This window comes from Crassostrea angulata, chromosome 6 (assembly GCF_025612915.1).
Source record: "Crassostrea angulata isolate pt1a10 chromosome 6, ASM2561291v2, whole genome shotgun sequence".
NCBI lineage: Eukaryota > Metazoa > Mollusca > Bivalvia > Ostreida > Ostreidae > Magallana > Magallana angulata.
The window spans coordinates 29,868,198-29,894,149 of NC_069116.1; the positions used below are offsets into that span (position 1 = coordinate 29,868,198).

The 25,952-nt window shown below is 34.0% G+C and overlaps 2 protein-coding genes across 2 annotated transcripts in view; one reads left to right on the top strand and one right to left on the bottom strand.

Moving 5' to 3' along the window:
* The window catches only part of LOC128188495 (uncharacterized), a 32,110-nt gene extending 17,224 nt beyond the window's left edge, over window positions 1–14,886 (top strand). Inside the window, exons 4-16 of the mRNA XM_052859582.1 lie at window positions 1,119–1,299; window positions 1,674–1,807; window positions 1,964–2,307; window positions 3,050–3,244; window positions 3,859–4,064; window positions 5,350–5,396; window positions 6,407–6,544; window positions 8,214–8,450; window positions 10,362–10,536; window positions 10,673–10,809; window positions 12,907–13,271; window positions 14,340–14,534; window positions 14,641–14,886. Of these exons, the coding sequence (XP_052715542.1) occupies window positions 1,119–1,299; window positions 1,674–1,807; window positions 1,964–2,307; window positions 3,050–3,244; window positions 3,859–4,064; window positions 5,350–5,396; window positions 6,407–6,544; window positions 8,214–8,450; window positions 10,362–10,536; window positions 10,673–10,809; window positions 12,907–13,271; window positions 14,340–14,534; window positions 14,641–14,848 (2,562 nt within the window). The 3' untranslated portion in view covers window positions 14,849–14,886. The remainder of the gene's footprint in view (window positions 1–1,118; window positions 1,300–1,673; window positions 1,808–1,963; window positions 2,308–3,049; window positions 3,245–3,858; window positions 4,065–5,349; window positions 5,397–6,406; window positions 6,545–8,213; window positions 8,451–10,361; window positions 10,537–10,672; window positions 10,810–12,906; window positions 13,272–14,339; window positions 14,535–14,640) is intronic.
* A 312-nt stretch (window positions 14,887–15,198) lies between these two features.
* Window positions 15,199–25,952, bottom strand: part of LOC128188492 (protein hobbit-like) — a 45,452-nt gene continuing 34,698 nt past the window's right edge. Inside the window, exons 38-58 of the mRNA XM_052859574.1 lie at window positions 25,250–25,420; window positions 24,906–25,040; window positions 24,605–24,686; window positions 24,325–24,491; window positions 23,885–24,055; window positions 21,706–21,810; window positions 21,392–21,481; window positions 21,212–21,277; window positions 21,010–21,107; window positions 20,432–20,515; window positions 19,649–19,741; window positions 19,489–19,541; window positions 19,225–19,339; window positions 18,627–18,723; window positions 18,426–18,510; window positions 18,070–18,201; window positions 17,636–17,754; window positions 17,157–17,228; window positions 16,715–16,855; window positions 16,450–16,560; window positions 15,199–16,361 (exon numbers count right to left, since the gene is read on the bottom strand). Of these exons, the coding sequence (XP_052715534.1) occupies window positions 16,305–16,361; window positions 16,450–16,560; window positions 16,715–16,855; window positions 17,157–17,228; window positions 17,636–17,754; window positions 18,070–18,201; window positions 18,426–18,510; window positions 18,627–18,723; window positions 19,225–19,339; window positions 19,489–19,541; window positions 19,649–19,741; window positions 20,432–20,515; window positions 21,010–21,107; window positions 21,212–21,277; window positions 21,392–21,481; window positions 21,706–21,810; window positions 23,885–24,055; window positions 24,325–24,491; window positions 24,605–24,686; window positions 24,906–25,040; window positions 25,250–25,420 (2,244 nt within the window). The 3' untranslated portion in view covers window positions 15,199–16,304. The remainder of the gene's footprint in view (window positions 16,362–16,449; window positions 16,561–16,714; window positions 16,856–17,156; window positions 17,229–17,635; window positions 17,755–18,069; window positions 18,202–18,425; window positions 18,511–18,626; window positions 18,724–19,224; window positions 19,340–19,488; window positions 19,542–19,648; window positions 19,742–20,431; window positions 20,516–21,009; window positions 21,108–21,211; window positions 21,278–21,391; window positions 21,482–21,705; window positions 21,811–23,884; window positions 24,056–24,324; window positions 24,492–24,604; window positions 24,687–24,905; window positions 25,041–25,249; window positions 25,421–25,952) is intronic.

Below are 25,952 nucleotides of genomic sequence, written 5' to 3' on the forward strand. Positions count from 1 at the left end.
GGTTGATTTAAACTGTCGTATGCGTGTCAAAACCTCCAAATAGTGTCATTTTTATAACTTCAATACCTTTTCTTTTATGGAGTGGGTCTGAGCTCCATATTTTTGTCACAGTCTAAATGCGATTTAATGGAATTTAAACCGATTTTAATCAACAATAAAGTGGAGAGATGACCCACTATACTTTAAAAATGTCATTTTGTAGCCTAACAATTGAACGTTATAGAAAAATAATGCAAGTCCGTAAATTCGTGGCCAGCGTCTCAAAATGTTAAATTTGAAGTTGTATTACGACTCAACCAAATGGGCAGTTGCGCCATCTTATTCCCCCATCTTCTTAGATTGACGTGTTTTTTGTTCCTATTTTGGCCGCTGGAAAATACCTAAAAGGATATATCCAGCTTTAAAGCTGCTTGGTCCGATTTTTTTTGTTATTACAGTATCAATTTTTTTTCCATACAAACCATTTATCTTAGAAAGTTATGGACTTTCTCCTATTTACACCAGCAGAATCAGTCTCCTTTCAAAGTTAGAAATATTCAAAGTAAATATAATAATTTCTTTTTGGGCAAACGAAAAAACAAACCAAAATGCATCACGGGAATGTTTAGAAAAAAAAACCGTTTGGTTTCGTCCCCCGAATGATTGGGGTTATTCAACCCACATGCTATGCATCGATTGTAAAGAAAGCAAACTTCAGAAATATTAGCGAACAAAACGTACACGTTTATTTGTAATTTGTCTGATCATTTGGACCTTTATTTAAAGCGATGTCAAAGTCGTAATACAACCATACCCGTCTCTTCGCCAAGGGTGAAATTTAACATGAGGCGAAATAAAGCGGTACCCTTTTATGTCGTTTGTTTTGTAAGCAAATTTTGTACGTATTTATCTTTATTGAATTTTGGCTTACTTGACTGGGAAAACTACTGCAATGTCTATTATTTTACATATACTTAGCATAACCATCGTTTAAAAGCGTGCATACAATTTGATATAAAATCAGACCAAGCAGCTTTAAAAGCTGAATATATGAGTATACGCGTACCTTTGCAATTTGGTGTTTCGAAAGATCTTTTACGGTATTACATTTATTGAATTACAGAATGATTGAATTACAGGTATGGAAATATGGCAACGAAATTCAGTTGCTGTTTTCCAGACAAGTTGTAGATGACCCAGATCATGTCAATTTTGTCGAGTTCAATCAAGCGGAAACTCACTTGATCGCTCATTGCATCACTCCTGGAGGAGAGTTTCTTTGTTTTGAAGGGATAATAATGGTATTATCCATCCATACAGGTAAATTTGGTAAAAACAAAAAGAAAACCAAAAATGGCATATTTCTGCGATACATAAATAGTATTTTAAAATGATACATTTTTTCGTCAGTGGTTTACGCGAATACGCACCCTTCGTGTTTTTAGTGCATACACGGATCTAGAAGGGGCTGGGTTGTCTTGACCACCCCTCCCTCCCTCCCTTGAAAATTCAAATTGCTTAAATTTAAAATAGTAAAATTACCGAAATAGGATCCCCCCCCCCCCCCGCCCCCAATCTTTAGAAACAGATATCCATTCGGTCTCTGCTGGAAAATTTTCTGGATCCACGATTTAAGCGTAAATCAGCATTATTCGGTAATTAAAAAGTAATATGTTTTTGTTTTTTCCTTACAGGTGCTCTGTGTCCCGTGGCAGCTAGGAATTCCCCATCAGTTCCATTTAGAGGAACATGGCTTGCTAATGACACCTTCCTACACGCCGATGTCCTCGAGGACTCCCCCGATGATATTCAGTTTCTAGCTTGCAAAGTTTGTACTTATGAAGATATTATCATAGCAATTTAAAAAAGCAGAAATAAATGCATTTGCGTTATAAAAAAAGGTAGAAAATAAGATATAATGCATTTGCGCGGTATTTTAAATATCAAGTTTTTAAAATCAATTCAATTTTTTTTAAATTTTAAGTTTTTCAATAACGGCTCGGAATACTCATCATTGATTGATCTGATCACTGAAGAAAATGTGGAGACGAAAACCGTCCTGCAAATAAACCAACAAGACTCTGACCTGGAGTATGCGAAAGTGATAGACTGGTCCCAATGGAACGGGGGTGCTTCTAATGATTCAGACGTTCATTCAAAAACTAATGAAAAAGTGGTGATCTTGTATTTGAATAATTTGAGCCAAACAAATGAGAACGAACTAAAATTCTACAGAGTTGAATTGGACTCCACAGATCCAGTGATATCGGAGCCAATAAGAACAATAAAAATGAACTGTTTAGGACTTCAGCTATCAGCAGATCACAGGTGATATTAAAATTTGTTGCATGGTTGTGAATGTATTCCCCAGGATAAATAATATTTCCCGAGGGCAGCGACCGAGGTAAATATGATTTTTTCTGGGGGGGGGGAATATTCATATCTCCAGATCGTTTATGCAATAAATTGTTTATTATAACGAACGACAGGTGATAAATTTAATACATTGGGTTCTAATATCGGTTTTCAACTATTGCAAAGCAATAACATAGTAAACGTTAACCGTTTTTTTTTTTTTTTTTTTTTTGGGGGGGGGGGGGGGTTAGTATTCTGATGTACATTGTAAAAGGGATTTAAAGGGATTCTTTTAAAACTAATCATTTAATTACATCGTATGCTCCTCGGGAAGTTTCGTACGAATGAAATAAAAAATCACGTAGTTTTCGAAGGGGTGGGATATGATCACGATGTTAAATATGAGGATGACAGGGAAATGTGAAGTTTTATTGTCCTGACACATGATTATCTAGAACCAATCAGATAACGCATTAAATGAAATTTTAATGAGGTTTAATAATACTTCTGATATTTTCTTATTATCTCCATATATATCATTTTTATCAAAGCATATTGCTCAATTTTTATATATTTTCATTAAACAAATATTTTTAAAGGCAAGAAACTTTTTACATATGAAATGCAGTTTGAGAATCAAGAATACTTTGGTATTGATACAGTGTTTAATTAAATCTAGTAATATTTAATTTTTCGTAAATGTTGGTACACGTAGATATTTGGTATGCAACACAAGGCGGATAACTGTGGAAGACGACAATTGGCGGGTTGAAAAGGATGTCATCACCATGGTTATTCGACTGGAAAACACAGAGTCAACGCCGGAAATTTATGGTGAAAACCAACCCATGGAGAGCGTTACACTATCCACTTACTTCTTCCCCCATGTCTCCCCCGACTATGTTGCAGCGTAAGTTTGCAAAGCTATAATAGTCTGTCCCAAGATATTTTTGCCGCACACTATTTTTTTTTTAAATTATTTTATATTTATAAATACCTCTGTGATCAAACGATGTTCATTCAATAGTACGAAAAATTCCCAAGATTTATCCTTTGAAACGCCCCTCTAGCTTGTCAGGTTTCAATACATGGCTAAAAATTCTACGGGGATTTTCCATTGCAAAAGAGATAAATATACTACCCGGATGATAACGTGGAAAAATTGTGCGAGGTATTCCAAGTAATTTCCGAATAAAGAAAAGATGAAAACATTTCCAATTATAAATCTCCGTAAGAAATCGGTTTTCATTCTTGTGAATTTTTCCGAGTCAAAAATGATGTGTTAACGACGATATCTAATTTTACTTTCATCTCACAGGTATGTGTATTTTTATTAAAAATTGTTCATATATGCGGCATAAATATCTTGAGACAGACCATGATATGAAAAATTATGCTTCATATGATTCCCCTATTCTCTTTTGAGAAGTGGACAGGTATAGCCTACATCCACAATGCCTATCCACTTCTCAAAAGAGAATAATGATTCCCCCAAATAAATAGTGGTTTTTTTTCTGTTGATAGAGAGTCGGATCGGGATGTGATTTTTCTATGGGACCGGACGTCACGTCAAACTATCTCCAAGTTATCACACAGACTTCCGGGCCAGAAAAATGGTGTCAGTGCCGTTGCTTTTCATCCACGTGATCAGGAAGTTTTAGTTACCGTTGCAGACGACTACAAACTTAGAGTATGGAAGTCTCGGAACAGACTTAACTCTATCGCAACCGGTACGATGAGATGATTGTCGATCGATAATTTTTTTTTTATTCATGTATCATGATGTATGACAATGGATGGATGGTTGGATGGTTGTAAAATTGTATGTACCTTAAAAACAAAAGTTAATTGAATTGCAGTGTCTTAAGAAATTATGAGGCGGAGGGTTATTGTTCAGATTGCATTGCAAGTTGGGCCTTGGCAACTAAAGATGGCATTAGTGATACGTGTTGCATTTTTCTACCTGATCAAAAGCTTTATTCACCTTACCAGAATATTTTTTTAAGCTATTGTTGAAGAAATGGACAAATGGACAAACTTTTAATAAAGACGTCTGAGAAGAGCAAGTTTGAAATCCACAAAAACTGATGATCTGATTTCGAGTATAAATGTTTTATCTGGTGTCTTCTACAATCCATTTCCCCTTACGAACACGCATTTTCAAGCACTATTACCATCGGTTAAAGAAAAATTTTTCGTGGTAAAACATTGTAGAAAGATATACAGAGGTAGAGAAGAATTTAGTCACACATCTCAGTTTGAAATGCCTGTTTAGTTTTGTGGCTATGATTTGAATCTTAAAACTTTCAATGTACAAATTAAATTATTGAAAACATCTTACCTGTGGATTTGAAAAGAATTGGGGCGTTAAAATTTTACATGTACATATAGTTTGTTATTATATAAATAGTGCCTGTTTGGGAGGGTAACAGTTGAAATTGACACCCCGAGAAAACCATTGTCAACCGACGCGAAGCGGAGGTTGACAATGGTTTTCGAGGGGTGTCAATTTCAACTGTTATCCTCCCAAACAGGCACTATTTATTTTGTTATACTGAATGTCTTTTTTAAAATTTTTAAGAAAATTTTACTGCTTTTATATAGGAATAACGTGAATTCTACAGCGAACCGTACGCGCATAATTTTCGCGCATGTAACATTTTTTAATGTTACCCGTTGCCAAGTGCGTTGCTAACGCTGAGGGTAATAGTAAATATTATTAACTGCGTCTTAACCAATCAAATTTCAGTATTTAACATGAAAGTATAACAATATAACATGTTTTACTTTAGCTATTTATTATCATGTTTGTATGTATAAATTATCATATATCGCCTTCTGTATTTTTCGTCCACATATATTTTCTATCAATACATTTTTCTAACTTTTTTTAAAAAAGTTTTTAAATCTCTCACTTTCGAAATACAGTTAATCATGATAAATTGTTTGTGTTGAATTGAACTTGCACCATCACTGTTGATTAAGTCAATAAAAATTCCTTAATTATTGTTTTAGAATTGTTCTTCATGTATAAGAGTTTACCTATCATTGACATTTTACAGGTAGTTCTTTGCATTTTAAGCAATACACGGTTGTTTTATTTATTGAAGGAAAAAGGAATCATTCTTTGTGTATTATGAGGTGATCAAATATACGGCAGGGATTATCAAATTCAATAAAGCCAGAAGGGCTTTATGATAGATTTGATCACGCATCACGCCCCGACCGTTTTTTATCACACTCATTTTATTTAAAAAATGAACCCTTACATGTATTACTTATAGTTAAATAGTTTTCGGCAATTGTTTACAATTATTAAATGAAATAGGTATATTGATAAAATGTATTGGGCAATACATTACAAAATCAAATCGTAGTGTTATCACAGACAAAGACACTAGAAATGTAAATTAATTTTAAAACATGTAAATAAAAGACATGCAGATTATTAAAAAATAAAAGATACGGGAGGTGTATAATAAATGGGTCACTTTTTACAATCAATAACATTTTGGAGGTACTTTTTAAAGAATATTTGAATACATTTTATTGCAACTAATCGACGTAAAAGCAAACGTAATTTTATTTGACCAATCTATTTAAAGAGACTGGGTGGTAAAAAAAATTAACCATCTTAGATCTGCCTTTATTTTTTTTTTATATTATTTAAGCTAAGATCTATCATTTAATATGAAGCAAAAATCCATATTTTTAGCGATGAAATTTAGCTATGAATGAATTTTTAGGGAACTCTTCTTCTTAATGAGGTTGATAAAGTCAAAAAATGGCCACGACCATCCAGACCTCTTAAAACAATATGATTTTGGATCCGTGCCCAGATCTATAAATAGCACGTACAATTTACGTTTGATGATTGGATACAGGAAGGACGTGAAAAATTCTGTCTAACATTAAGTTCGAATTTGGCTGAACAATGAATTAGTGTTACAGTAACTTTGTCACATATTACAAAATCATGTGGTGAGTTTTTATATCACTCAGACGTTTATGTTGCTTTAGTTATTCAACGATTGTTGGTACAGTGTTGACTATTTATATCGTTGTTTTGCAGTCGGAGAGGATTTTAGAGTTATCTTCCTTTAAATTGCCGATGGAGAATGAGTGGGAAAATCTTACGGACCCTATTCTTCTATCAGTGTTTTCGTACCTGAATTTTCACGAGTTGAACAACGCCAGCAAATCATGCAAGGTAACAATTTATTATTTAAAAGTTCTTTTAAATTTATTTAATTCAATCGATATTCATTTTTGTTCGGTTATGTATGGCACGCCAAATTCACAAAAATGAGCTAAACATAGTTTCACAGTCGATAAACTAGGTTTATCGACTGTTAACTATGGTTTACGGATCGTAAACTATAGTTACCAACGTTAATCTATATTTCACATCTGTAAACTATAGTTAACGCGGTAATCTATGTTTCACATCTGTAAACTATAGTTAACAATCATTTGCGGTTGTTAAACATAGTTTATCTGATAAATAGGGTTTTACGATCAGTAATCTAAAGCACGCCAAATTCACATAAATTAGCAAAACATAGTTTCACAGTCGATAAACTAGATATATCGGCTGTTAACTATAGTTTACGGATCCTAAACATTTACTATAGTTACCGACGTTAATCTATATTTCACATCTGTAAACTATAGTTTACGAATACAAATCTATGTTTTTCTGTCTGGAAATACACGTTAACAATAGATTTTGCTGATAAATATAGATTCACATCTGTAAACTATAGTTTAAATTCGTAAACTATAGTTTAGAGTTGATAAATATAGTTTCACGATTGTGATAAACTATATAGATAAACTATGCTTTACAATCGTTAATTATAGTTTTCGGTTATAAACCATAGTTAACTGTCATTTATACCATGCTTTACAAACGTCACATTTTTGTGAATTTGGCGCCTTAATGTCTAAATAATACAATTTGCATTCGTGAACTAAAGTTTTGAGTTGTTAATCATAGTTTCACAATCGTGAAACTATATTTATCAGATAAACCATGTTTAATAATCGCAAATGATTGTTTTCAGTGTTAACTATAGTTTACAGATGTGAAACATAGATTATAGCGTTAACTATAGTTTACAGACGTGAAATATAGATTTACGTCGTTAACTATAGCTTTCGATCCGTAAACTATAGTTAACAGTCGATAAACCTAGTTTATTGACTGTGAAACTATGTTTAGCTCATTTTTGTGAATTTGTCTGATAAATTTAGTTTTACGATTTGTGAAACTATAATTAACAACACTTAACTATAGTTTACGATTGTAAATTATAATGAATAAATGTGAATCTATATTTATCAGCAAAATCTATTGTTAACGTTTTTTACAGATATATAAACTATGATTATCATTCGTAAACTATAGTTTACATTCGTGAAATATAGTTTCACAGATGTAAACTATAGTTAACGAATCGTTAACTATAGTTTAGGATCCGTAAACTATATAGTTAACAGCTGATAAACCTAGTTTGTCGACTGTGAAACTATGTTTAGCTCATTTTTGTGAATTTGGCGTGCCATAGTTATGAATAGAGATTTACCGAAGATTCGTTTGATTATATTGTCATGTCAATTAGGATTTCATTATTTTTGCCAAAGACACTCGGCCAATGGACATATTTTTTAAAATTATGATTATATTTAATGTACATGTATTTATTTTAATGTATGACACATTTCATTATAGAACTTAATTTTAAAAGGAAAATTGAATGCTTGTGAATTGTCATCCATAAAATGTTGTAAAAGTAACGTTTTAGTCAAGATTACTGAGTGAATTGACTATTCAACACAGTGCGCGACAATGGAAACAATATTTATTTTTCTTTTAGAATTGGTATCGAGTTGCACAAGATGAGAGTTTATGGAGAGAATTATCTTTTCGGTATTTGGGGTCTCGCTTTTCTCGACACGACGATAGTTGGAAGTCAGAGTTGAAGAGATTGACATACCATGCCCCGGTACATCTGCACCAAACTTGCGAGAGTCACGTGGACGAAGTCTATAACGTCTGCTTCTCCAAGAGCGGGAAATATATCGCAACTTGTGGTTTAGACGGCAATATAAAAGTACGATATACACCTTATCACGCAATTCATAGGCAACTTCATAATGCTTTACTGGCGGTAAATAGCTCGAAATGTCTGACTTACAAGATCACTCATTATACCCCCGCAAACGAAGTTTAGGGGGGTATATTGGTTTCACCCTGTCCGTCTGTCCGTCTGTCTGTCTGTCCGTCCGTCCGTCTGTCCGTCTGTCTGTAGACGCAACTTTGTCCCCCCTATAGAATTTTTTATTACTGCATGGAACAGTTTGAAAATTTGTACATATGTTGAACACCATATGAAGATGTGCACCTGCAATTTTTTTTAAGATCAGACAAGATTTATTGATTTTATGACAGTTTTCATTTTCCTTATTCTATATATTGTACACTAATGTTGAAAAGTAAGGGAGGTAATCCTTACAGATTTTATTAATTAATTAATAGAAAACACTCTAAAATATATTTATATAAATACATCCAGATGGAGTTTTTTGTCTTTATGTCTTAATTAATAAAAAAAATTATTTTTTATAGGTATTCTATCAACTGACAATGCAAAGTTTTTGTTTGTCAATGATAAATTCTTAGGAGCTAATAAGAACATCAAAGACAAGTGTGGCTGAATTCATTTGTCCCAAGGGAGCCATTATCTGAGCCATGGTTCAGATGGAGCATGTGTTTAGGGGAAATTGATAATCTGTAAAATGGGTGATGGTTTTGGGGCTATTTTAAAACTGTTTCATGTAAACCAAAAGGTCTATCATTATAAGGAAATAAATAATATAATTATTAATAAAGAAGTTAAACTATTTTTAGAGGTTGTTTAAAATTTGTCAAGTAAATTGATGAAGTGACCCTATTGGGCATTAATTTAAATGAAATTCAAAATTACTGATATAATTGTAGTGTTTTGGCAATTTTAAAATTGTTTGTAATATTAAATTTTCTTTTTCACATATTTTTACATAGTATGGTAATTATGATAATGTTTTGGGAGTTTATTAAATTTAACAAGTTCATCAAAGAAAATCATAGTCCTATCGGATCAATTTTCTGATATGGAGTTCCATTGTGCCATAGAAGAAAGTGAGGAAAATTTGAAACAACTAATTGCATCTGTCAAGACTCTTATTAGAAAGATATTGAAAGTTTTATCAACAGAAGAGCATTGCTTGGCTACCGGTATTTCTATTCACTGCAAAGGGAGGGGTTATTGTCATTTTGTTGGTTTTTCTTTAAATCAATTAAATTAAAAAAATTATCATCAAATACAAACATTTGTAAATGTATTACTGTTATAGATATGTATTTACAGTGAAATTCTAACAATTTTGATTTTAATTTTTCTTTGTTAACTAATTTTTTTTTTTTTTACAATTCTAGAAATTTTTTTTTGTATGTGTTCCAAACCTTTATTATTCAATTCAATTATTTGTCCCATTTGAAATTAGCCTAGCGGGGGTATTAGTCCCATTAGGACAGTTCTAGTTTTCTTAACTTATTGAACTCACCGATTATACCCCCCCCCCCCCTCCCTACCCCGAAAGAAAGTCTTGGATCCAGAAAATTTGTTCAAGGGTTCAGAGGGATAGTTGAGTTCGCCAAGGGGGTCCGAGGCATATTGTCGTTAATTATTTTATAATTTTGATTTTTTCGGTACATTATCATGTACATTTTTTTTTTTAAATTATGGTTATGGTTCATAGTATAGTAAATGGTCTGCTGACTTTCTCAAGCGTCTAACGCGCCTTATGAAGTATGACGGTGTACAGCGTAGCTGTTCATAACACCATGAATCTGCAAAGATGAAATGCATCATGATTCATAGAAAACACAATTTGATTATGTATACTATTTGTTTACATCTCTGGCTACAACGGCTACAAAGCGCCACATTTCAAATAGTTTACCTGTACGTTGGTCTACAAAGGTATGGCTGTTCGGACCCAACACGGAACTCCTCCACTCCCGACAAGTGGTGGATCCGCCCTCTTACGTTAACTACGTGGAATTTAACGAAGCGGAAACTCATCTGCTGCTGAACTGCATGATAAAGGGGGATACAGGGGACCAGTGCCTTTTGGCAGTGATGTCCATCGAAAAGAGTAAACTAATATGGTTTAATGATTCTTTGAAATGATCTTTTTTTTTCTAAATAAAAAGCTGTTTCTTTAGATTATTTACTGACGGGTACTTTAAAACTTTTACATAACTCTTATTATAAGACATATATATTATTAGAGTTTGCGGTGATAGCAGCAAGACAGTCCTGGTTCCCGAACTTCAGGGGCACCTGGCTCAACAACGACACGTTCCTGAATGCAGACGTTCTGGCATATTTCTTCTCCAACGACAACATCAAACTTGTTGCCTGCACGGTCAGTTTATGTGAACAAAAAATAAAGTGTTATTTTTTTGATAGAAAAACTGTTATCAACAGTTTTTGTAAATAATTAACAGTTTGTGTAAATAATCAACAGTGATGTCACCATAATTATAATCGTATATAAATCATTTTTAAGCTGTTGGCGCACAGGCTAAACGCTTAATGTCCTGTAACCAAAACTATTGCGCAACCCGGATACCTATGATGAATTTAAGTATTGAGAGTACTAAGAGCTGGACCGATTTGATATGTGCCACCTTTTGGACAAGAATGATAAATTATCAATTTTAAACTATTATACATATTTGTACTTCTAAATGAAGCAAGCATTTTACTGAGTTTTGATCCAGGGCAATGAACTACATACACTGGTATAAGGATTAACAATTAACTCATTTTACTCGAACAGAGCTTTGAAAGAAAAAAACATTACGAGAAAAGGAATATTGTAGAACATTGCGTGATGAAAGGAAATCGTCCTTTGGTTCTGCATGCATTAAAATTAGGTTCATTAAGGAAATATATCGGTGATTTTGTGATGAAAAATATACAAAACCGATGATACATACTGTATTTCACGGTAAAAAAAAACTTTAACTTAACAAACCGTCAAATTGCCAGTTGTAGACACTTACGTTACCCTCATACGTTTTTATAAAAAACATTTAATGGTGGTTACTTTACACGTGACTTTATTTTGATAAGCATACCAGTTTTCTTTTATTTCGCGGAATGATTGGATCCCCGCTATCTTTTATGTAAAACAGATTTTAAAGATAATTTGTAATTGGTTAAGGTAAATTAAAAAGCAAATTCCTCACAGTCTTGCTCGCAAAGTAAATTGCCTCACAGTCTTGCTCGCAAAGTAAATTGCCTTAAACGACTTCTACATATTACCCCCTGGCGAGACCTGTACAATCCATAGCATCCTCAACTACCTGTGGAGCTTACAAGCAGAGTAAAGTAACTTGCCCAAGGTTACAATGTTACTGCGATAGCGACAGACCGGACTCCAACCCGGGGCCACTGTGTCCAAATCAGTCGACACTATCAATTGCACCAACACCAAAACTAGGCCACTCATGTACCATTTTCCTATACTCGACACAATTTGAGTTCAAACACGTGTTTTTATAAATCATATGTGCACATCCTAACAATGGTAGACATTATTGGAAAAATAACCATTTATGGTTTGATTTGTTCTTTGTTTATATCATAGAGATAAACGATTAAACACGTTCGTATTCCAAGAACGTGAGGATATTGACTTGTTTATATTAGTATGTTGATTATTTCTGAGCTTATGTTACATTAAAAGTTTAAAATCTAAGATACCCAAAGTTTACTTCTACTGGAACTCTATAGTGTCCCAAAATGAAATATTAATTCATGTATTCCAAACAACTTGAAAACAAGATGTCTAACAGCTTTTCAGTTCTCTCAGTTCTTTGATTTTTGGGAGTTGATTTTAATCAACTCTCCTATGCAGTTACTCTGGCAAACCGAAAGTGAAACAGTGTTTGGACCTAAGCACAAATCATCACCGCTGACAAGACGTAGATCTTGAAAATAATAAATTCGATGTACTGTATGCTGTACCATTGTTTTTCAAAAGAAAAATATCTATAAATACCTTGATAATAGTCAGATTTTAGATAGTACGAACAATTCAATTGTTTTTTGTAGTTGCATTTATTCCTACGCTAGAGTTCAATAAAATCTCGTTCAACTAGACGCTCGGCTGTCTCCGTAAATCTCCGACAAGCAGAGAGTCTCTCTTGGTAGTCGGAGATTAACGGAGACAGCCGAGCGTCTGGATGAACGAGATTAGAGTTAAATATTGCTTGGATCCAGACGTGTAGAATTTTTAGAAACATTTAGATTACTGATACACAGTTTAATGGAATTAATTCTATCTTTAAATATTACACAACATGATTCATATGGGGGTTTCTCGAAATTCTTGTCAGAAAAGTTCGAGAATTCATATTATAAAAATTTGCATAAATTATCGTTGATTTTAAAATAGATAATAATCAATAAAATCAACTCCCGACAGTACTTCAGTACTTTGATTTAATTTTAGTTTTATGAGGAGGATCTGGATGACCCGTTCCTATTGGAGCGCCCTCTGCTGGACCGTTTGTCCGACAACAATGTGGATCTAAGATCTTTCCTGGAAATGGAGCGGGACGAGTTTCGACCTCATTTCGTCAAAGTCATTGATTGGTCGGAATGGAATCGGGATTCCCCAACAAAACGTACCGAAGATTCCAATGACAATGAAAAAGTGGTTATCTTGTTCCAGCGAAGTTTGGAGTGGGACGGTGTTCAAAGAATAGTCTTTTACAAAGCTGATATGGACAGTGAAATTCCTAGTGTTACTGATCCTATTAAAACGATTTTTATCAATTATGGATGCACTGGAGTTCAACTTTCTGCAGACCACAGGTTAATTGGGTTTTTTTTATTTGATTCGCAGACTTTAAGCCACATGTCGTCTAGAATTTATTTTAGAGCCCTCAGAGCTATCTTCTATGGGAGAGCGTCTTGCAGGCATGTAACATCGAGGGAAGGGGGGCATACAGTTACAATGACATATGCATGTATATGTAATATTGATTTATCAAGAAGTTACATTATCAACCTCATTGTTTAGAACATGTCAAAAAATGAAGTGAAAATACCAGTAAATAATTTAACGGTAAAATTGAAGTTATATGTAAACGCCCCCCCCCCCCCCCCCACAACCAATCCAACGGATTAGGATTTTCATGATTGTTTAATTTGGCCTTTTAATTATACCCGTCTCCGAAATAGAGGGCATATACTGTTTTACCTTTGCGTTTCTGTGTGTCCATCTGTCTGTCCTTGATAAATATTCGTCAAATTTTTATTTTTATTTCAGAACTTTAAAAGAACTTTTAATTGCAGATGCTTGAAATTTTGAGATACTCTTTTAGGTATGCCATATGTTGGGATTCGTTTTTAGACGAATCGGACGTCAACTTCCTGTTGAATTATTACTCAAATTTATAACTTAAGTCAAAATTTTTCGAACAAATTTTCGTCACAGATTTCTCAGAAACTAGAAATCGCAGGTGCTTGAAAATTTAACACACTTTTTGTAACGGCATGCCGTATGGTAGATTAATTTTTGAACCAATCAGGCGTCAACTTCCTGTTAAATTTCGACTTTGCTTATTTTGTTTATTTGCATCAGGACAGTGTTATCACTAGTGAACATTGGCTCACATTTTTCTTGTTTTTGGGTTTATTTAGTGTACAGTATTTATTTATTTATTTTTTTTTTTTTTTTTTTTGCTTGTCAAGTTTTTTTGTATGATACTCCCCCCCCCCCCCCGCCCTTTACTTTAAAAAACGATGCTATGTGCCTGTCTTACAATTACATTTAGCTTGCGACAATTTTAAGATCATCTCAGATTTAATTCGGTTATTATACTACTTAGTATACATGCTTATGTAACTAGCTACAGCTTTTTGTGTGTTTATCTCCAGATACATCGTGTACAACTTCAGAGGCGTGTGTGAAGACGGAGACAAAAGTTGGTATGATAAAGAAGTTGACATGATGGTTATAAATCTGGCTAAATCTGATGATAAACCCAAAATATTCAGCGGTAACATGTCTTTGGAGTATTCCACTTTCATATCGTACTTTTTCCCGGATGCATCTTCAGATTTTATAGCAAGGTATTTGGCTTTACATATTTTGAAATCATGATTTTTATTTTTTTTTATTAGTTACTAATCACGGAATGCAAACTATTATTAAATTTCGTTGCCATCATTGTTACAGCGGATCAGAACAAGATGCTGCAGTTATCTGGGATCGTCACTCAAAGTGCGTCATCTCTAAATTACCTCATCATCTCCAAGATCCAGCGACACAGAATGGAGTTAGCGCTGTAGCATTTCATCCACGTGATCAAGAAATTCTCGTTAGTGTAGCAGACGACTGCAAACTTAGAATTTGGATGTCTGCCAACAGAACACGTCACTTGTGATCAGATAGATGATTGGAAATAGATACCTGCATTCTTAATCTTTTTGTTTATTTATACATGCATATGCTACTTATTTAAATAAATAATTTTTTTTTGGTAAGTTCTGATATTAAAGGCAAGTGCTGTTTAGTTTCAAAGCCGGGTGACAAGTTCATGTTGACACTGAACCTGAAGAAATCGGCAAGATCTGAAGACTTTGCAATTTGATCTGCGCACATATAACCGCCGGGTAGGATCAACTAATCCAATTATAATTACCTTTACATACACATCACGATACACCACGTCAGGACTCTTTTTTTTCAACATTACTAAAATTTAATTGTTTTATAACAAACATTAATCTCCAAAACTGTTGGAACAAATTTATTGAAAACATTATTCGAAAATGTTACAATAATTGACTATATCACAGACTGTAATAAGTTAAATGAACAAACAATAAATAGCAAATATAACAACAGCACCATAAGCGATAAGAGAAAAAAAAAACGGTTTGGCTCTCACCACAGTATGTGTGTAACATGTTTTGACAATCACATACAAAGGAGGTCTTTTGGTAAAGTGTGACTTGAATAAAAAATACCTATGTATAGATAGCACCTTCTTAAAGACATGACACCATCCTTATTTCATTAATGTCCTTTATTCTGTTTTACAAGACTAGCTAGCCATTTGTGACTGCACTAATGGTGTAAGCACGGGAACACAGCTTAAAATATGTTCAATTTTACTGTTCACAATAAACGTTAGCCAAACTGGCATAAAATCTGTTTGAAATGCAAAAAGCATATCGAAGGAATGTTTCAAAATTTATGTATACCAGAGATATTAATTACATATATATTGTAGCAATAGCTTTTACATGTTCACCGTCATGACTCTGTCAGTAAGACAGTGTAAATGATCATACACCATCATAGATTTAAAAATATATTATAGCACACATATATTATTGATACATGTGCAGATAAAAAAAATTACTTTAAAAAAATTTACTTTAAAACATGCAAATATAAACAAGTACCAGTGCAATGTATTAGTACACGAACCTAATGTATAAGTTACAACTTTCATTTGTCGTAACTTCTATGATGGGTCACAAAAAAACTTGTTCACTTTTGTTCCTTCTTGCAATACTTTCTGTTATGTCAGGACAAACAAAGACAAATAATGAAGGTTTATGACAGACACTAACCGCCCTCATTATTATATACTTTGTAATACCTTTATCTAGCTTAAATTAATGTGCAGGAAATACTTCTGACTTTTTTAGTACTTCTTGCTTGCAACTATTCATTGTTATGAACCACTGTTAGTAATCATACACATGCAAATGCATTTTTAATGTAATTTCATAAGGCCTCATAGGCAAAAACTAGTCATTGACATCAATAATTCACCAGTTAAATCACCGGTACTCGCTAAAAACAAAGATGGTTTGCAATGCTGTGCACTACTTTTTCTGAGATTTTCCAAATATTCCTTTCTTTGTTGGTTTGTCTTGCCCTGCCTACAAAATCAATTCATCAATTTATAAGTATTGGTTTAAAGACCTTTTTACATATACTTTACAATGAAGCCTTAAGTTTAATACTGACCAGCAATTTGGGACCCAGTAACATCTTCATTTTGTCCTCCTCTTGTTGAGCATCTGTCCGCTGGGTTTCCTCCCCCGCCCTGGATTTCATGTGGAGCTTTTGTTTGATGGCCTTAAGTTAACACAATTAAATTTGATATTAGAACAGAGACAAATAAAGGTCAAAGACCTTGCACTACAGACATACTCATGAATATTCATTAATAAGGTTCACTAAGCTTACAAAATGAGGAGACCACTATTTAAAAGTCGGCAGTGAGTTGTACCTGGGATAAGATGACCGTTTTGGTGTCCCCCCTGATGGCCATCAGGAGATCAAACCAGGTCCAGATCTGATTGTGGTACTCCATAGTAGGGAGAACAATGCTGAAGTCGTGAATGTCAGCTATGTTCTTCTCTTTCTCTCCCTACATACAAGTTAACAACATATATTTTAGAGTACAACCAAACTTGTCTACACCAACAGGCATTGGGAAGGTAGTCTGTGTCAGAATGGACAGTTTGTCAACAGTTAGTTAGAAGATAAAATTGCAAATTTTTTATGCTTTAGAAACTGCAGTCAGAAAAGACAGTAAATGTATTACAGAATGTGTCTGTTTGGACATGTTTCTCTTCATTTCAAATCAAAATTCAAAAATCAAAATGGTTAATAATGCATGGCAATGATCTTATGATGTTGCATTGTAAATGCTTGCATTTGAAGATTACCTTATAGCTGACTCTTAGGGAGACCTCAGGAATTTTGACATAGACAAAAGTGTTGTTATTGGAAGCTCGTTCCTGCAATAGATAAATGTGATTTATATAATTAACATTGATTTTAAGTTGCCCTAAACATTCACAAGCTAAAGATAAGAGGGTCAAGCTTTGAATCGGAGGTGCATCTTAGCAATCAGTGTCGATGCATCTGTAGTTTTTGCATGTACATGTAAATATATCACATGGCTTTGAGGGCAACATAGCAAAATATTTGCCTCTAAGTAACAGGAAAGCCCTGAAGTTTTAAGTATGTCACCCAATGCCAAAGGCATATGAATAAAATAATTACAGTTTTGATATAACAAGAAAACTTATTCAAAATGTTACTGAGCACACCGGTATATCAAACACAGTCACAATACGGTTTCAATGGTCTTGTACTCCACCTGGCTGTTGGAGTTATCTATTGTATCGTGACTCTGACTAACCTTCATCTTATCAATCTCTGCGAAGGTGTGGGATGAAGCATTCCTCTTGACACTGTCTCTCTTAATGGACGGCTTCTTCTCCAGTCTCTTCTTAGGCCCTGATTTATCCGAATCCCTATCTACAAGTGTATTAATGCAAAATTTAGTCTCCTCTCTGCTGGTAGGATAAAAGTCTAAACTACTAAAGTGAATTAAAAGATTTAGCCTTCCATCAGTCTTTGAAGACATAAAATCAATTTTACATTTAAATATTTTTTGTCATTGCTTTCTTCTCAAACATCTGCAATCGAAGTTAATATTTTGGGAACAGATCATAATATCAGTGTACAAGTTTATTCAGATAATGTTTTCTGTAGACAGTCTGGTGGAATTTACAGGTATGGGGAGGGGTTAAATCATTATCTGGCAGTTACCAATCTTATACACCTCTTTACCTTGTCCCTCTGACTCAATGTTTTTGTCTGGAAAGAAAAATCCCATGACTGTCTTGTAGAACTGGAATGTCATCTGGATACGTATGGGGACAACATTCACCTCAAAGTGTTCTTTCACAGCAATACCCCCAACTGAAAAATCATCATTTCCATTCTCAATTAACAAAAGAACCTGTAAATATTCTCCAAAATTTAGCTAAAATTCTCAGAAAAAAATATAGTTTCTACAAATTAAAATTAAATGCATTACACAACAGATTTCAATACATAATCAATTTGTTACTGTTTAAATTGATTTTGGTGAATTGTATAATTACAAAAGGTGAAGATTACCTGACAAATTCTCTAAGACTTACCTGGAGGTCGCTCACTACATATGATCCTGAGAGCCATCTGTCTGAGATCATTCTCCTTGCCTAGCACCAGGGGAACAAGTACATCCTACAAGACATATACATTGTAAATACATGTAAAAACCAATGTTATGTTTAAGAAGCAAAGCTTACCCTGACAAACTCAAGAATGGTGTGTCTCAAGACTTAGCAATTCATATCCACCTTGTAGATTGAGTTTGGTAGTAAGTTGGTCATTTTGACCCAACCCAGCTCCAATTGATGGGTCCAAGTATCGTTGTCTCTGTTGACTTTTGTGTATCTGGGGAAAAACAAGGAATCATAAGTAACAACTCGTTAAAGAATTCTCACATTTAAATGAATAAATCTTAAAAACATTTCCAATTTCCAATTTTCCAGTCTTTGAATTACCAAAACCCTCCCCACCCAAAAATTTTACATTGCTTCTAAGCATCAGTTCTTTGATATCAAGACCTTAGCCTTGGATCTTTTGTAATATCAAGATTTATGTGATATCTAAACTTACAAAATGTTCCTCAGCATCATTCCACATGATATATCTAGACTTTTGTGATATCTGGACTTACATGTAAAGTATAGTCCTTAGTATAAGATCAACGGTAATATCGAGGCTAACACAAATCCTTCACATTTGATCTGCTGTAACATCTAGACTTACAATGAGTTTCCTAAGCATTATAACTGCATTGATATTTAGTCTTACACAAAGTTTTTTATCATTAGATCTGATGTGATATCTAGAATAATGTGATATCTAGAATAATGTGATATCTAGACTTACACAAAGTTCCTGAGCATCAGATCTGTGATACCTAGCTGACCATCGTTTCCCGTAAGTCTCCACTGGGCAAACTTGAAACACACTTCATTCCTCCTTGACACATGAACATGTTGAGCTATAAAATAACCCATATTATAAAAGTTCATCAATTTACAATAAAATCTCTACATTTCAAAATTTCACACAGTTTCTGGACATTCCTAATGACCTATATATATAAATATAATACATGTACAAGTATACAGTTCTTTGTACAAGTATTACCTTTCATGGTTCTCTGTAATGCTTTAACTTGAAGCTGGCTTTCTTTATAACAACTATTTGAAGAAAAAAATACATTATTCCCATGCATGTCATTTTCTTGATATTTTACATGCAACTCGAAAAAAATAAAAATAAAATAAAGATGTATAAAACATCTGACCTAATTCTCATGGAGAGTTCTTCATTGAGGTCATAGATGTGGTCCTTCAGGTCAAACAGCTGTTGTTCCAGTTCTTCACTCTGCTGCATCAGTCTACCAATACAGATAATGATACTGTATACGGGGAAATATTCACCCCCATTTTATCTTCCCCCCTTTTTCCCTGGGGGAATTCCAATGTTTCATATAATTTTTCTTTAAACAAACAGTGTCTGGGAAAATTCAAGATGGGGCGAAACTGCTTGCAAGTGTAAAAGGGCGAAAATAACCCTCTATACAGTAGTAATATGGTTTTATCAAAGTCCTCAATCCACAGAGAGTAATCTATGCTAAACTCCATTATGTATTAGCCAGGAAGGATTATTTATTTGCATGATTATTTTCATACAATTACAGCCTTTTTAAGAGGTCACTAGATGTTCTTTTTAACTACACATTGTTTTTTATTCTTTCTCTATCGAGTGTGAATCTAAAAAGGACTGATTTCAGGAGAAAGTTATATTTATTTCAATGCCACTATACAAAGGTGAATTTTAAAAGGGTATAAAATCTACTCACACAAGGCTAAAATCAACATAAAAGACAGTATTTTTGTTAAATTCATTTACACTTTATCTTATTTTGTGTATGATGTTAAGCCCTAATGAGCCTTTTTTAGGGCTAATTTTTTTTTTTAATTTTTTATGAAATCTTATTAAAAAGGATACACATATTGATATAACTAGGTACTATCCTGTGGTTGTTCTATCTTACACTACTGTACGTCAAGCTAATGTTGCTTACATTTCGTTGTCTTCATCATCGTCCAGACCCTTGTGAATGAGGTAGAGATCCTTTTCAACTCGACGAAGAGTCAGACACTGCTCTCTAAAATAACAAATAACACCAATTACAGTAGGTTTACATGTACAGTACAATGTACATGCATCTTTTCCATGACATTCAACTGCTTATCAATTTTAAAAAGTTGTAATCTAACTGATCCATTTCTTAAACTCTTTGTCATATACATGTATTTACAAATACTAAAATGAAATTCAAATCAAATTTCTACCTTGGATTTACTTGGGTTTGTGACCTTCTTAAGATTTTCCTGGGATTGTGACTCGCCCAGATTTTCCTGGGTTTGTGATCTACTTGAAATATTCCTGGGTCTCTGACCTACCTGAGATTTCCCTGGTTCCGTGACCTACCTGAGATTTTCCTGGTTCTGTGACTTACATAAGGTTTTCCTGGTTCTGTGACCTACCTGAGATTTTCCTGGTTCTGTGACTTACATAAGGTTTTCCTGGTTCCGTGACCTACCTGAGTTTTTCCTGGTTCTGTGACTTACATAAGGTTTTCCTGGTTCCGTGACCTACCGGAGATTTTCCTGGGTTTGTTGAATGGGTGTCTTCTGGTCCTCTGTTTTAGAGAGCTGGAGCTGGAACCTCATGTCCTGCAGTTTATCTGTGGTCTCCTGAAGTATTCACAATATCAATCTCATCACTACTGTATATTGTCACATTTGTACAGTGTATAATGCATCTTATACATGTTTTTATGTTGTAACAAAGGAATTACCTTTTGTTTTTGTTCCACATGAAGTAGCAAATTGTTAACAATGTCCAAGATCATTTGGTACTGTGGCTGAAAACATTAAAACAGAACATGAGGTATTATACACAGACATGTATAAACATTTTTCCCCTTTCAACCACAGGGTAAAACAGATTCAAGTTTGAACTTTTGGAAATTGCTCACAAAGTTGGTGCAGATGTTCAAGTCATGATGCAGAAGAGTAAAGGTATCCACAGCTTCCTCTGTTGCTACAATGTCGGATTCATCTGTCGGCTGAAAAAGAGACAAATCAATTCCATGTTCATGTTTCTGATGCTCATTATCTGGATCATTATTAACATTCAAAATTATAATGATTTTTAAACAGGGTTATCTCAAAGAGGCAATTTCATTTGCAAAAAGTTAAACTTCTGGCTTTTATTTGAATATAGAATTTCATTCAGAGGTTAGTTACAGAATGTGTGTGTAATCCTTGTGAGTTGTATGACGGCACTTACCGGGGGAGGTATGGCCAGTGTGATGTCTGGTCCAACTTTTCCATAGCTGGCATAAAATATTTGGCACTTACACCGGGAAATGATTCTCTGTAGCTGTACTTGTGTCTGTAGAGAAGAACAGAACATGTACTGTACCTTAAAGATATAATATGTAAATGCACTAAGCAGGCTTGGGGCGAATTACATTGTAAAGTAATGCATTACATTACCATTACTTCATGAATTTGGGCATTAAATTACCATTACCATTACTTGATTTTCTTGAAGTAATGCATTACATTACCATTACATGAGTAAAGTAATGCATTACCATTACCATTACTTTGTTTTAAAAAAGTAAAGCTAATAAAGAGTTTTTGCAAATGTTTCAAATATAAAACACTCTTTAACATATCTACAGGTTCATGCTCAGTATCAGGTTCAAATTCAATGACTATACAAGAGTCATTCTTTATTTGCTCAATATATAATCATCTTGTGGCATTATGAACAACATATTACATAATTAAAATGATATCTATAGACATTTGGCATGATACAGTGTAGGATACGAAATAGAGACACAGAATTACATGCATAACAAAAAACAATTTATGGAATAATGTTGCGGTTATCAAAAGCTAAATAGAGATATTTCCCCAGATTACACAAATCTTTAAAATTTTGGACACTTAATTGTATTATAATTCATAAACAGATGGTTTTTTCCATCTATTTTTATATTTCTTAAGATACTGTATTTGAATGTATTTCTTTCTAATGAGGACACTTTAAGACAAAAGATTGCTGTTGCACTTTATGATCAAAGTTTCAAAGGGTTCATCTTTTAAATGCATCCTGTTAGTAATCTTCCCAGCTATACTAAATAAATGTTTTACAGGAGCAGTCGAAGCTTGGACTGAAAAGTACTGTTTGACTATCTTTATCTTAAGATATATTAAGTGCAATAATAGAAAAAATACATGAATCTTGTATTTTCTATCAGTCCAAACTAATGTACAGTGTACTTAATATACAAGAGAGAGAGAGAGAGAGAGAGAGAGAGAGAGAGAGAGAGAGTAAGTAAAATTATTTTCAAATGGGTTATAATATTGGAAGTGATATTGATTTTCATCATGGATGGACAGTGCATTCATTTTGCTTTTAAAGGTGCATGTCTGTCTTCTATTCTATTTGGACATAGCGAAGGGAAGGGGGTTGGGGTATTTAGCACTTCTTATAACAATAGATTGCACCGATACTTTGATACTTAGATTATCCTGGGGGCATAGTGTGTTGTTGACACATTTCTTATTGAAGTGCAAACTAATTGGAGTAAATTGTTTAAATGATTAAAAACTCTTAATAACAACACTCTTAAAAATGTTATGAAAATTTGCTGTAATATTTAGTGATACATTGTATTAACAATTCAAAAATAAAATTTTGAAAATCTTTTTTTAATAATACAATTAAAAAATTTTATCTCAAGAATTATTTCTTTCTTCTTAAAAAATAAATTTAGTCAAATTCAATTTCAACTATTCATTTACATGTATTCATCACATTTTTTAAAGTGAACATTCATAAATAAGCATAGTAATGCAAAGTAATGCCATGTAATGCCAGCATTACACTAGATTTTGGAAAGTAATGAATTACATTACCATTACTTGTAATGCTAATTTTGTGGCATTACGCATTACTAGCATTACTTTGAAAACATGTAATGCATTACAATGCATTACCATTACATTTAGCATTACCCCAAGCCTGCCACTAAGCAAAGAACACACACTCTGTATTAAATTGTCCAGTCTACCTCTGTTTACATTAAATTTATCATCAAACCAGTTTGAAAATCTCAATGACATGTTGTATACTGTGGAATCATTTTTATTCATGGGGGTCACTCAATGTTTGTGGGTAGCCAAATTTCTCCTGGTTCATGGGAACGTAATTTTGTCGGTAGAAAGTTAGGGATAAATGTAATAAATATAATACAAATGCTTGTATATACGTTCATGGGGATGTAAATTCGTGGGCAAGGGTTACCTATGAAAGCCACAAACATTGGTCCCCCATGCACAATGATGATTCCACAGTATTTGACATGAATCAAATTGATGGTCTCTGCTTTTAGTTCTAGTGATTCCACAGTAAGATGCAGCACTGTGACAGCTGTAAGCCTGTAGTTTACCTTGGTGCCAGGTATGGTACTGTAGACCACGCCCCCCACACTGTGACCGCTGGACACCATCTCTGGGAGCCCACTCAGGTCCTCCTCAGTCCGGTCCTCCACGTTCTCTTTGGACAGCCACGGATAGCAGTCCTCCTCAAAGTCATTCCCAGAATCCACTGTGGCATAGTACTGATAAAAGCAAAAGTCAAACACTCTAAGGGAAAACCTTTACATATATACATTTAATGAATGTAAACCAAAAATGTTGATCATTGAAAACTGAATAAAGGAGTATTCCACTATGGCAATGACGAGATGACCCAGTGCCTCTTTTAGTTATTTGATGCTCGCAAGCTCTTGCCAAAATTCTCTATCCTTTAACACAAACTTAGGCAGGCAATCACTAGTACCCACTCTGCTCATACATCCATCACCTGGTATATGAAAATTGAGCATACCTGCATGCAATCAATGGAGCTGACCCAGGAAGTCTTGCTGTGGACCTGTTGATTCTGCCACACTGGCTGGTACTCATAGGACATTATCTCCGCCTTGGCGGCACTGACTATCACGTGACCATCAGTCTCCACCCCCTTCAGAACCACCTGACTGTTGTATAACTCAACTGTAAAAAAAAAAATCTCATCCTCAATATACAATGACTATGATAATTTCAAAAATGGATGTGAAAAGTGATAGTTAATAATAAGTAAAGAAGGATTTAAAAGGGAACCCTACTGAGCCAGTTCCTGCAAATGATATCTTCTTCCTTCATACAGGCAGCTTTACCATGAAGTTGTTCCAAGTTAGAGCTTGAGGGCTGCATTAGAAAATGTAAAACATGCTTTAATTACAAGTTAGATACTCTCAAATCTTAATTGCTCATTTAAATGAAGCCCTATCACATTTGACATAAACATGGATAATTTTTCATTCAGTGTTAGAAAAGGGAAAATTTGCTGAACTTTATCTATGACAAAACTTGCACTCCTGCCAAAATCATCCAGCATCATTTTAGTCCATGAACATTTTTACTAACCTCCTCTGTGAATACAACAGACTTGGTGTCTGACTCGGCCACCAGTTTCTCTAGTATGTGGAGGTAGTCAAAGGTGGGTGACTCATGGGTAGGAGAGCCAGGCTGTCCTGCTGATATTGATGCAGAACGGTTCTTCTGTAAAGCATAAACAATGGAATATAGATAAAAGTCTATATGAATGAACATGTTACAATCTAAAAATAAACAATATTTGTAAACAATTTTGCAGTAAATGAGGTTAAAATCTAAGCAACACTTAACAACTTACAAAAATTTAAATTTATTCACGAATCACTTCATGAACAAAAGTTGAGGAGTGACCTTATGAACAGTTCTAGACTTACAGTAGTGGCTCCTCCCTCCACTTTGAATGCCTTGAGAGCGTCAGCCGCCAGGTTCCGCCTCAGTGACTGCGCCTTCTGGTAACTGTCGTACAGCCCTATCAGGACGTTCCTGTTGTGCTTGGTCCAGGCTCCCTTCATTTCGTACACGCGTAGATTGTGCACAAACTGTGACTGAAAGGAGTTAAAACATTAAATGAAACATTTGGAATTCTATATGTAAAATTTATTATGACTTACTACATTTGTCTATATTGTTAGCTACTAATATACTTTGTACCATGCTACGAACTTAATGAAACATGTCTAATTTTACAATACATATTGAGTATTTGAACCTGGTATGTAAATACCGTACATAAATGTACATACAGTAAAACTCGTTTAGTACGAACACGGATATTGCAAATTCACGGATATAGCGAAGTCATCTTGGATCCCCAGCTATGTAAATTTAATGAATTTCTTATACGGTTATAACGAATTACGGATATAACGAAGTAATTTCTTAGGTCCCAGTGACTTCGTTATAACCGAGTTTTGCTGTATATACATTTTCATTACCACATACAATACAATACAGGAGTGATTTTTATGCATAGCCAGGTTTTTTTGACTTGGCCTTTGAAGAATCGTTCCATTACACAGAACCTTTTCTAGTACATTTACATAAAAGCATTGCAATATACCAATACACTGCAGAATA